The sequence below is a fragment of the Phyllosticta capitalensis genome (assembly GCF_038381095.1).
Source record: "Phyllosticta capitalensis strain CBS 128856 chromosome Unknown BKA78scaffold_6, whole genome shotgun sequence".
NCBI lineage: Eukaryota > Fungi > Ascomycota > Dothideomycetes > Botryosphaeriales > Phyllostictaceae > Phyllosticta > Phyllosticta capitalensis.
The window spans coordinates 964,976-977,120 of NW_027117444.1; the positions used below are offsets into that span (position 1 = coordinate 964,976).

At 53.9% G+C, this 12,145-nt stretch overlaps 5 protein-coding genes across 5 annotated transcripts; 4 read left to right on the forward strand and 1 right to left on the reverse strand.

Annotated features, from left to right (window-relative positions):
- Positions 1 to 248: 248 nt before the first annotated feature.
- BKA78DRAFT_238979 (Tautomerase/MIF superfamily) lies at positions 249 to 1,401 on the forward strand (the record flags this gene model as incomplete). The annotated part of the gene is made up of 2 exons (XM_066883894.1): positions 249 to 626; positions 685 to 1,401. Coding segments are annotated over 2 exons (1,095 nt in total), but the record flags the coding sequence as incomplete, so codon positions are not given.
- A 795-nt stretch (positions 1,402 to 2,196) lies between these two features.
- On the forward strand, positions 2,197 to 2,677 carry BKA78DRAFT_353563 (CENP-S associating centromere protein X-domain-containing protein; the record flags this gene model as incomplete). The annotated part of the gene is made up of 2 exons (XM_066891579.1): positions 2,197 to 2,562; positions 2,630 to 2,677. 2 exons carry the CDS (start codon positions 2,197 to 2,199, stop codon positions 2,675 to 2,677), a joined length of 414 nt encoding a protein of 137 aa, XP_066743325.1.
- A 998-nt stretch (positions 2,678 to 3,675) lies between these two features.
- BKA78DRAFT_296357 (uncharacterized protein) lies at positions 3,676 to 4,564 on the forward strand (the record flags this gene model as incomplete). The annotated part of the gene is made up of 3 exons (XM_066886608.1): positions 3,676 to 4,021; positions 4,056 to 4,317; positions 4,381 to 4,564. 3 exons carry the CDS (start codon positions 3,676 to 3,678, stop codon positions 4,562 to 4,564), a joined length of 792 nt encoding a protein of 263 aa, XP_066743326.1.
- Positions 4,565 to 5,607: 1,043 nt separating this feature from the next.
- BKA78DRAFT_253044 (uncharacterized protein) lies at positions 5,608 to 8,019 on the forward strand (the record flags this gene model as incomplete). Its single annotated transcript, XM_066884782.1, has 4 exons — positions 5,608 to 6,049; positions 6,098 to 6,453; positions 6,655 to 7,334; positions 7,422 to 8,019. 4 exons carry the CDS (start codon positions 5,608 to 5,610, stop codon positions 8,017 to 8,019), a joined length of 2,076 nt encoding a protein of 691 aa, XP_066743327.1.
- Positions 8,020 to 8,723: 704 nt separating this feature from the next.
- BKA78DRAFT_353566 (NRDE-2, necessary for RNA interference-domain-containing protein) lies at positions 8,724 to 12,137 on the reverse strand (the record flags this gene model as incomplete). The annotated part of the gene is made up of 2 exons (XM_066891580.1): positions 8,724 to 12,071; positions 12,123 to 12,137. 2 exons carry the CDS (start codon positions 12,135 to 12,137, stop codon positions 8,724 to 8,726), a joined length of 3,363 nt encoding a protein of 1,120 aa, XP_066743328.1.
- Between the last annotated feature and the right edge of the window lie 8 nt (positions 12,138 to 12,145).

Genomic DNA, 12,145 nt, shown 5'->3' on the forward strand with positions numbered 1-12,145 from the left:
GCCTCTGACATCCCCACGCCACCTGCCTACCCAGAGCCCCTTCGAGGAATGTCACATGTACAACCTTTGCCCGCCCTTTGCCGTCGTCTCTAGATCCCAAAGGATCCCTCTGCTTTACTTAATCCCATCATCGGCTTTCTCGCTTTCCCATACACACTCCCCCGTCATCTCCACGTATTCCTCCCAACATGCCTCATTCTGTTCATAGTCAAGATCCCTCCAACATGTCGAATGAGAGGGCGAGCACTTCGACAATGGCCGACCCTGCCGATCAATTCCCCAAGGCTGTGGGAACAACTTTGATCGTGCCGGCCGCCGAAAAAGACCAGCTGTCTCCTGTTCCAACCAACATCTCTCTTGAGCCTCCGCCAAAATCGCCAATCGGCACTATTCACGAGGGCGAGACCCTTGAAGAGCGGAAGAACATTATGCGGCCCGTGGACAGGGGTCCGTCTGGCGAGAAGCTCGATCTGCCTGACGCAAACAACACTCCTCGCAGCGTCAAGTCGAAGCGGAGAACTCAGTTCTACGACGGCCAGTTCAGCGACAAGGACGCGACAGGCATGGCGAGAGATCGCGTGGTCAAAGATTCGCCAGTTGTCGCCGAACTCAAGACCAATGTCATCGTGCGTGCAAAATCACATATTTTTCTCAGCCGTCGAATAGCTTCTGATGCGCTTGCAGATCAAGGACGAGTACACATTGGTCACAGATCTTTCCTCGCAACTCTCCCAGCGTTTCCAAAGACCCGAATCCAGCATCATGATTAGCCTCCAGCACTCGACCTGTTTGTTGCTTAGTGGCTCGTTCGAGCCCGCCTACGTCCTCAGCCTAACTACCGTTCCGTCGCTGGTTCAGCCGGTAACAAACAAACGCAACGCTGCTCTTCTCCAACAATTTCTTGACGAGATTCTCAATGTAACGCCAGAAAGGGGTATCATCCGCTTTCATCCCTTGGAGGAGGCGAATCTGGCTACAAATGGTCGAACCGTCCTAGGCGAGATTGAGCGTGAGCAAAAGAAGCAGGCCGAGGCCAACGGCGAGGTCAAGCGTCCGACGACGAAGCAGTCGAGAAGATCTTTCATGCTTCGGGCAAAGACACAGCCTCCCTCGCGCAATGGCTCGATGGCATCGGCCAGCATCGTCACGCCGCCGCTCGCCAGCCCTCTTCCGTTCGATGTCACCACCCCAATACCTGAACGTGCTCCTAGTACCGGCGAGGTCAAGGACCTGTCCCCGGTGGACAGCAAGCTGAATGTCAGAACCGCCAAGAGAAAGTCGATGGCGCCGATGAAGTCAACGCCCAACCTCAACGGCTACAAAGCGCCAGCGATCCCCGAGTCGAAGCCGATGCCCAAGATGAGCAAAAGAAAGAGTTTCATCGCGCTTTTCAAGAAGTGATTGGATATTGCACCTTTTCCTTCAATCTCACCTAGGTCTCTCTCTCATTTGGTTGGATGCGCCATCTTCTTTTTTGTCGCCTCTGAATTTGCTCCTGGCTGCAGTCGCATGACCGACGTGTCTCGAAGGGCAGAGGAGAAGTTGCACAACGCAGCTGCATGGAGTCACACCTGCATATTTTGTGGCGTTTTGGGGCGCGATCTGCAAGGCGTTCCTGGTTCTCTCAAGAGGGAGGGGAGGGGGCGTTGATATTACTTTTGCGAGCATTGCGGCGCAGCATATACCCAGCCAGTCCTTTTTACTGCCACTCCTACAAAACTAAGGTACCTGCCGGCGGCCCAGCGGCCCGCTGCCATAATACATTGCATCGAAAATTGCGTCAGGGGCATCCGACTTATATTGTGCAATTTACAGAATGCTGGTTGACGCTGCAGATTTGTTTGTCAATTGAATTGTCGCGTGACTGCCACGTGATGCGCGTGTCGTGAACGCGTCCTTGCTGTTGTCGATGCTCGGTGTTGCTTCCCGACCAAACAACCCTCACCATCGCTATTTCCAACCGCCAGCCCATACGAACTGAGGATGCCGCCGGTACGACAGCACATCCCCAACAAGGCCTTCAAACCACCTCGGCAACTGAAAACCCAAGCAACCACAGCCGAAGCTGGTCCTAGCCAAACAGCCACCTCGCGCACCGCCGCCAGAGTCGCACCGGCGCGCCCCGGGACAAGCTCCATGGCTCGCCCAGGCGGCGCATTCAAACCAGCGGCTACTGTCATCACTTCGAGTCCCATCATGTCAGACATTGAGGACGACTTCGACACAGATGACCTGATTGACAAGTCCCGCGCGACCAACTTGCCAACTCGCCGCCGCAGCTCCTCCGCCCACGATGTTTCTCCCGCAAGGAATCACGAGCCTGCCTTGCCACCGTCCCAAGATGCGTTTGGTGCAGTCGCAAAGAACCCGATACCAGCAAAGCTACTGAATGCTCTGCTGCACGAGGGATTCGAGGACAAGGAGATGCGAATAGGAAAGGAGGCAATGGCAGTAACGGGAAAGTACATTGAGACCTTTGTCAGAGAGGCGCTGGCCAGGGCGATGATCGGGAGACAGACCGAAGAGGAGCGTATGGGCGGGGCAGATGATGGGTTCTTGCAGGTGAGCCATGGGTTTGACGCACTTTGCTCGAAGACGTGGTGTGCTAACTGGATATCCTTGCGCGTAGGTGGAGGACCTGGAAAAGTTGGCGCCGCAACTCCTGCTCGACTTCTGATCGAAGACCTGCTTCTACATTGGCGAACTTGGCTGCCGCAAAATGCCGACTTATTGCTGCCATGAACGACGACCCTTGACATTCTTCTCCCCAGGAGTTATTTGGTCTCATGAATTTGGGAGGGTCTCGAAAAAGCTCAGCTGCCCGGAGCTCCCTTTCATGATTTAAAATCCACCGAGGAAGCTCATGCTGTATATCTATGCTGTGTGCAAATATCCAGGGTTGCTCGTGGGTTGGCGGACCGGGGCGGGCTGGGCTCTTTCTACCTCGCCCCCTCGGTCATTTGACCTGGCTAGTCTTTGGCTGGTATGGAGGTTTCCGGATATGCACAGTTGGTTTTCCCGTCAACCAGCCGCGTTTGATGAAAAAGGTGGCCCGAGAGATGTCGCATCTCCGGCTGGCGCGACGGCGCTCAAACCTAGCACACCCATTTTGTCGAGTCCACCACGAGCATCGCCAACCAGGCTGCAGGTTCAACGACGAATCTGGAAATGACCTAGCTGAGCACCAATGACCGCTGGTGTTTCCGGCTTCTCTTGCCGCCCATTTGGTGTTGACACACCTGCCCCTCAAGTCAACCGCTTAGCGCTTCTGTCAACGAGGAATAGCGCCATTCGGTATGGCACTTGAGCTCGACTCCATCAGCTCTATTTGATATTCACCGACCTCCCGACATGCAAGTCTGAAGCACAACTACCCCGCAACCTGTCACGAAGGATGCTTGTGAGGCAAAGCCTCAAGATATGAGACGGAGTGGGCAGGCTACTTGGCCAATGCGCAACATAATAGAGAGGGTGCGGTAGCCTCTACCAAATGGAAGTCTTTTTGCAAGTTATCCAGTCTCGACGTTACCTCTGCCAACACTCACTTATCCTTGCGCGCCCAAGGCGTCTTCTCCCATCTTTCATTTCGTTCACTGGCTAGACCGGTGATCAGCGTAGGGCCGTTCTCTTTTTCTCTGGTTCCGGATTTCCCTTCGTTGCAACCTCCGACTGGCCATGTTGTTAACCAAATACCTGTTTGCTGTGCTCCTCAGCGCAAGCTCAACGCTTGCAACATTTCGACCCAGACCGCATATGGACTTTGCTGTACCTCGCGCGGGGCTGCCTGCACCACGGCTCGGTGTAATGACCAACTCTTCGCCGCGCGGTGGCCTTTTCAAGCGACAAGAACAGCAACAACCGCAGCAGCAGCAGGGCGGTGCTTCTGCCGGACCGGGCGACCGAGTCATCGTGGTACAAGTTAGCAATCAGGATAACGTGCTCGCATTCTATCCGGATGATGTCCAGGCGCCAGTGGGCTCGTTTGTTCAATTCCAGTTCCATCCAAATGTGCGTATGATGAGTGTGTGCGGGTCGATTCTGTGACCAACTATCAGCTGCTGCTTTTGGCAGTGTAGAAGGTGGACTGATTTTGCCTTTGTTTGTCCAGAACCACTCGGTTGTAGAATCGACTTTCGACGCTCCCTGCCAGCCCATCAACAGCAAAGACGCCTTCTTCTCCGGCTTCATGCCAACCACCGTGGCGGCTAGCAACGGCATCCTCGCCTTCACCATCAAGATCACGGATGACCGGCCTCGGTGGTACTACTGCAGTCAAGGGAAGCACTGCCAAAAAGGCATGGTGGGCGCCATTAACGCGTAAGTAGTAGTCGTTTCCAGAGATATTCGTTCAAGCAGGACTGACTCTGACACTCGACGCAGTCCGACGTCCGGGCAACAAACGGTGGACGCCTTCAAGGCCCTGGCTGCCAAACAACCCGAGAACCAGACGCCTCCGCCCACGGCGGCTGCCGAACAAGCTGCGAGGAACACGGCCGCTAGGTCGAGGGTCGCGCTTGCTGGGCTGGCTCTTGCCGCTGGGGCGGTTGTGTTTGCCCTCCTTTGAGAGAACTGCGGTGGGTGGCTGGCTGGCGAACTGCATGATTCCATCATATTCTTCACTTCAAAACTAAGGGTCTCGTACCTCTAGCAATATAGCAAGACGACTTCGCAAATAGTACCTTGTTAATGTCTTGACCTGAGCCAGTTACGTCTTTCTCAAATCGTCTCTGATGTTTAATCTTATGAAGGAGCGAGAAGAGGTGTGCCTGCACTGTAGGTTGAGTCGTCCGATCGACCCCTCACCGTCCCAACCAGTGGTAGATTTGGTCGCGCGACGTATACTATAGATGTATACTATACGCGACGTATAATGAGTCACTTCTAGTCCCCTGCGATTGTCCCGAGATCATCCATCTACCTACTAGACCTGATTCTACTCCATCACCTCAAGCGCGCGACTGAGGAATCCACTCCTGTTGTTCCATTAGGTTCTCACTCGTGCCCAAGACCATTGGCAGCGATCTTGCTGTCTTCGACTAATCACACCGCGCGGAACTGGTACCCTGTTCAGCCCTACCGGCCGGCCGTACCCGACAGCTTACTTCCAATTTCGGACTAGTTGCCGCGCAGCTTGAAGGACGTCGAACTCCCTCATCAACATTGCATCCAAGGCGATCCATCTCTTTACCAACTGCATCGTTTACTTGACAGCAGCTTTCGTTGACGACCAGGTCGAGCCAAAGCGATCTGCGCGCCAGTCACGTCTGGCTGGAGTATCGGACGCAGTAAGTCCTCCAGATCATCTGTTTGTTGTCCCAGAACTGCTAAACTACTACACAGGTGACTGAACAGCCGATTTGGCTGATTCCGCCCAGGATGAATCCTAATGGCTACTTGGGCTACGGCGTCTTGGGACGCCGCCAACGTTTGCGTCCTCAACCGCCGCTCAGGTCCGACCAGGATGTGCAGCTGGAGCAAATCCGGTCATTGGTCCCTCGTATGGTCTTCAAGTTCGACATGACTCCACGCGAAGGCAGTAACGTGTGGCCCGACCTCGACAATCCCTTCCTACGCCCACTCAGATTCAGCCTCTGTACGGGTCCGCTCATGTCGCGAATTCCTGGTCTGGCCCCAACAGATGCTACTACCAGCGATGCTACTACCCGCGATGCTACTACTCACGATGCTACTACGGGCGATGCAAATGACTCCGACTCTGCGTCTTCCTCGTTAGGTCCCACCTGGCCCTTGCAAAGTGTCCAGGGAACCAACCTGCCAGCAGAACTCTACAAGCTCGTCTGCTTCCACTTGTCGATGGAAGACGCAAAGGCCCTCCGACTCACGTGCAGGGAGATTGAACAATATGTTTCACCTATCCTCTTCGAATCAATCGTCGTTCCCTTCCACATGAGCATCTTCCAGAATGCCCGCCCTTGTCTGCCTTCTGATACTGGCAAAGAAAGGGAGAACGTGGTGGTCGACGTTGACTTGTTCCACAACCATGGCCGGAACATTAAGAGGTTTGGCATACGGTTCGAAATCCCCGAAGGTAAGTTTGTTTCTGAAATGCTGTGATCCATCTTCTAATTTTGCATAGTTGTCCTCGCTGTCCCTCCCGAGAAGAAACTGCTGTCGCCAAGTTCAACCTTTTGGGGCCGCTACAACTGGCCCTCGTCAGACTACCCACGTTATGACCGCATGAAAGACCTCGAAGGCTTCGCAGATGATGGTTCCGTAGTGCGAGAGGCCATCTCAACCCTTTCGAGAGTGGAAGAGCTGGCGCTCTCGGTCGACAACAGCTTGGGCTGGCTTGCAGGCCCGGACAAATCAATCCGAGACCAGCTTTTGGTCGAGCGGGAACCAATCATCCAGCAGAGCTTCTTCCAAGAGCCGTCGCGTAAGACCACGGCGTATCGCAAGATCTGGGATATCGTCGATGCCGAGTTCGGCCTTGTCAACGACAGGGTCAACCTGTACTGCTCCACGCTACATGTCGTGGATTCTTCGAACATTATGCCCATGCCCTGCGACAAGTCAAAATCCGAGAACCAGTACTTCAGTCGTCGGATCCTTTGGGAGGCAGTTGGAAGCGACGTCGCCATCCCCGAGATCCCAATGTTCGATGCGGGATATCTTGTCGTGTCCCAGCCCCAGCTCCAATCCACTGACACGCGATTTCCTGTGACGGTACAGCGAAGAAGGCACCCTATTGTGCCGAACCGACTTAGTCCTCGCCAGATTGAGTTGCTTCTCGAGAATTGGTGGGCACAGCATGCATTCCTGACATCATTTGTCGTCTCGGTTATCGACACGCTCCCTTCTTCTGCCCTCGTGCAAACGCTCAACATCGATCGCTTGTCCGCTGACTTCATGGACTTTCTTTGCCGTGCCGACTTTTGGGCCGCGCTGCCTCATTTGTGCAGGGTCAAGATATTCGTTGTTGGCCAATTCCGGCAGATCCACAAGGACGATCTTGGATCGGTGAGTTGTACCGATGTCAGGCCCTCGAGGGCTGTACCCAAATTCCGCGAACTCTTGGAGAAGTACATCGCCCCGATCAAGAACATTAAAAAGTTGGCCTTTGGCTGGGCCAGTGGTGGCGAAAACGAAAAGGGCATGTATGGTCGGAACATGTTTCTCCTTCCTGTCCCATTCCTCTCCTACGAGCCTGGAGCGATAGCCTGGGGCCGGCAAGTCAACTTCGACGGTGTCATCAGCTTCCCCTTTGTCGAAGAGCTTCGCGTCCAGAATTGCTGGATGACTGCAGACGCCATGACCAAGTTGGTTCTGAACAAGAAGAACCAAAGTCTTCGCAAGCTCACTCTGGACTCGGTGTCTATTCTGGGCTACAGGGAGCCTCCTCTTTTCCCAATTCCGGTCCAACCTGTCGATGAGCTGCTCCATCAGTCGGCATTCTTTAGCTCCGCACCCAATCGCCCTTCACTTCTGCCATTTGAAAACCCCACTCTGTTTTGGCGAGGTCCGATGAACAATCCTGCTGGTGCCACGATTGGTCGGGTACCCCACCCCGACGCCTGGAGCGGCGTGCTCGACAAGGTCTCACCCGGCATCAATCTTCGTTCGGTGGGAGAGCAGTCGCGCAACGCTTTTGAAGACGACCTGGCGCTGCAGGAGCTCGAGCTCATCTCATGCGGCTACTGCGCTCTGCCCAACAGGCCTTTCCGCTACGAAGACCTGGACTCGTCGTTCAAGCAGCGGGAACATGCGAGCCACCTGAACGCAACGCAGTTGACTTTCATCACGCAGCGCAGCGCGGCTATCGAGCCCATGATGATGATGCCCCACGATGCGGGCCTGGCCGAGATCGTCCAAGTCATTCCGCCCCTGGATGAATGGGTGCTGAGCAACGTCTTTGAGGCGAGGATTGGTCCGATGGGCTGGCCGTCTCCCCAGCAGGCGGCCTTTGATCATCGTCTCCCCGGTGGTTCTGGACGCTTCTCGACTGTCTTGCGTCGTCGGGAGAACGAGTCGAATCTGGAGGACGAGCCGATGACGTAGTCTGATTACTAGGCTTTGTGATGGAGCACAATGGTTCATGGTCTCTGGTCATTCGGCGTTCTATACCAATGGGTGGGCGCGTATGGCGCTTTCTGGTTGCGTCTGGTTTTCGGTAGCTTTCTTCTGGATTCACCAAGAAAGGTGGACATAGCCTCGTAGGTAGTTGCCTCATAGGCAGTCGAAAGCTAATAAAATGGTGTTGAAACACAAAAACATAGGTGTGCATTCGTGGGCATATGAATATGAATACTTGCGAGAGGAAATGACAATTCAAAGGCCGATCAGGAGTTCTCGACCGCTCCCTGTAGCTAACCTTCGAAGAGAGCAAATGTCTATGTTTCGAGAGGAGAGGCGCTCGAATGCTCCCAGTATTCGCACTTTTCGACTCAGTGATTCGAAAGTCGGCTGAATTCTGCGTGACTTTGACACCGTAACTAAGAATCGAAGGGAGAGAGATCATGGGTGACACTTACTGGGCGAGCAGCAAGTGCCAGGGGCAGCATTCTTCAAGCGGTATGTGTGCTCGAGATTTCGTTTGGAAAAATGGAATTTGAGGCCAGAGCTTGTTCAGCTCATATCCTGAGTGCAGAGTCGTCTTGCACTGTCCTCCGCCGTGCTATAATCCAAGCCTTTTTCGAACCTTTGTCTCGAAGAGTTTTCGTCTTATAATGCATCCTCCTGACCTACCAAGCAAAAGCAGAGGCTCAATCAGCCCTCCTCGTTCCCTTAGAGCTCTGTTCATAGTCCATCTCCATCAAATCGCGAGCCCGCCTCTCTTCCACCATCCTCTCCACCCTTTCCAGTTCGGCATCAATGTCAACCCTCACCCTCAACTCCTTCTCCTGCAACGTATTGTAGACGCTCCTCGCATCCTTGAAGCCGAGCACCGCTTCCCCAAAGACCTCAAACGCCAGCAAAATGTAGTCCTTAGAAAACGGCAAGCGCAGGAGGCCGCGGAAGAAGGCGGCTTTGGCGGCTTGCACATCACCGAGGTGCCGGGCGAGGTAGACGATGTACGACGACCACAGCGCGGCGCTCTTGCTGCCGGTCTCGTTGCTGTGGAGCGCCTTTTCAAAGGCGGCACGCACTGCGTGGCTCGTGCCGGTGCCGCCAATGGCCTGGCTGCGCTTGATTTCGCTGTGAATCGAAAAGTGCCAGGCGATGATTGATGGCCCACTGCCATCATTGCTTTTGTTGGAAAGCACTACGTCCTGCAAGATGGCGCGCAGGCGGTCGTCAATACGGAAACGCGCCTCGTGGCCGGCGAACAGCGCTAGGAAGTGCGTGTTGTTGGGGAAAAGCGCGACGCTTTCTTGCAGCTCCTCACGCAGAATCGACGGCTTGAAGAGCTTAGTTCGCTGCGCGTGGTGCGTCAACAGCCGGTACTTGGCTTGATGTGCCGCTTCGTGAGCTGCGGAGTGGAGCTGTCCTCGAGCTGCCAACTGCTTCGAAAGGCTGTGAAAGGGCTCCAGAGCGGCGGTAATATCGAGTTGGCTGTGGAGATATTCCAGGATGGCAAGACATTCAGTGTACTGGACCGCGAGGATAGGCTCGTTGGTCGAGAGGAAGTGGTCACGGCCTTCGCTAAGGGTGCGTCGCACCTTGAGGAGAGTGGAAGGGCTGAATTGCTGGTCCTCTTCAATGGAAGCCGGTGGCTCAGGTGCTGGTTTGGCGTCCCCGATGCACGATACGCGATGCCGTAGAGCATTTTGATCATCTTCGCGAAGTGATTCCCAAATCCAAGTACGCCAGAGTAAGATGGAAGTCTTTTGAGCATCATGAGAAAGTTGAGGGCTCAATCCAAGAGCCGTCGAAAAGACCCGGTTTGCTTCGGCCTTCTTCCCAGACCGACTCTCAATCAGTGCATAGGCGTTGTACAAACGCAGACTGGAAGATCGCTTTTTCAGGATTGCCTTGGCCGCCTTTGCTGCACCACTCGGATTGCATCGCCATTCCAAGGCTAGGTAGTACTCTGCAATATTATCAGAGTCGACAGCACCGGCAAGGCTTTTGAGAGTCCTCCTGAGCCAGTCTTGCTGACTCTGGAGGCTGACTTGTGCGAAGGAGCTGCCATCATAGAGGTCGGCTGTCGAGACTTGCGTGTAAGTCATTTCAGGGTTCCAAGAATCAAAGGTGGAGTTATTCGCCTCCGTTTCCTCCGCAGACATTGTCCCGGATTTCCGAACATCAAGACGCTCCCGCCGAAGAAAAGGATCCAACCACCATGCTCGTGTCTCTAGTCCCGAGTTTGTAAGAGGCGGTAAGCCCCAAAAGCAAAGATATGCCTCAACGAGCATTGTGGGCGGTAATTCGTCCTGGAGAAGCTCAAGTTCGCTTTGAATGTCGTTAAACAAGACCACATGAAATGGATCATCTTCGCCCGCCTCGTCAATGGTCCTTCCTGGCCTCGCAAGTGCTTCTGAAAGTCGCTTCTCGTTGGCCAAAAACTTATCGAAGATATTCTTGCTGGAAGTGAAAGCATCAGGGATGACTGAGCTAGTTTCTGGAGGATCTGGCCATTCTCCCCTTTGTTGGTGAGCCGCCCATCCTTGGCTTCCAGGTTCGCCAATACGTGGACACTCGCTTTCCCAAAATTGCTCAAAATCTTGAATTGATGCTCCCTTGGGCCGGAAAAGCTGGAATTCGAGCAAAGCCTGCCAAAGCGCCATTGCGCGCTCTTGGTACCCTGCATCTCGCATCATACTCGTCAAACGAAGGAGTAAGTAGATGCGCAAGCAATGATGAGATTGAGGGCCCTGGCCCGACAGGATACGGAGGCAATCCAGGTATTTTGCGTGACAGGTCTCGTAACGAAATTCAGCCAGGTTGGTCTGAAGAGCGTCGACGTATTTGATCCACAGGCTCGTGCTTTCAGGGTGATTCTGAAGATACTGCCTCCATTTCTCAAAATGCTCTTCCCGTCCATGGATCTTCGAGCTCTCATTCATAAGTCCGAGGATTAAGCGTTCGTCGTGGACTGATTTCAAGGCTCTTTCGTAAATGTCGAGTCTCAGTGAGGCGAGTGCATGCCGTTCAGTGGCTTTAAGATTTCGATGGACATCGGACGACCCAATTCGGATCATCGCCTCTTGGTGGTCGATCAGATCTAGCCATGCTTGAAGACAGTGGGGTTCTTCTTGGACCTTTCTCGTAAGGATGGCGTTGCGCTCCTTGGTTTCGGTCAAAAAGATCTGGTAAGCATCGCTGTCGAGGCTGTCATCGGCGGTTTCCAAGTCGGAATCGTCTAAAGCGTTCTTTGCCTTTGTTTTGCCTTCAATTGACCTGTAATCGACTTGCTCACCCTCCGTCTCAGGTTCTTCGGACCCGCGTTTGCGCTTTCTACTGCGGATAGATATGAAGTCTTGAGTACTGTCAAATTCGTCTTGAACTTCATCCATAGGCTTGATGACTCTCAAAGTGGGCAAGTCTTGTGATCGATGCTGCCGGGACAGAAGTCGACGTTCAGGTTTTCCGCGGAGACCTCTGGATGCAATGACGATTCCTTTCTCATCTGACTCAAACCTGTCGATTCTGAAATCTGGGGAAAGACCCAGGACATATCCAGCGCCGGCTCGAGTATAATTCGGGATAGTCCATCGGTGAAGCTTTCCATAGACGAGATTGTCCCAATCACCCTTGCGATCAATCACAAAATAGTCTTTCTCCCTGTCCTCGGCCTGCACTTTGACTTCATTGTACGACTTGAATTCATCATTACGACCTGTCGAGCGATGCCTCTCGCTGCGACTCCTGCTCCTGCTCCTGCTTCTATGCCTTCGCCTGTGGTGACTTTCTTGTCCGCGGTCGTTTTTATCACCGTCATGCTTCCGGTGTTCCCTGTGGCGATGGCGCCTCTCGTAGTTGTCGTAGTGCTTGGAGCTGTGTCGTGTACGATGTTCTCGATATCTGCTCTCATTTGTCCGCGCTTCGTTGTCTCTGTGGCGGTTGCTTCTGGCCTCGGGCTGATCAGAGCTGCTTTCACTCGTTTTAGATGGCTCTGGGGGAGCTTTGGGCTTGAAGCTTGAGAATTTTGGGACTGAAGGCTTGGATCCCTGCTCCATTGTTAACGGACGCAATTAAAGAAAAGTGCTGCAAGAACGTACCTGGTGATGATCCATAGCGAGAA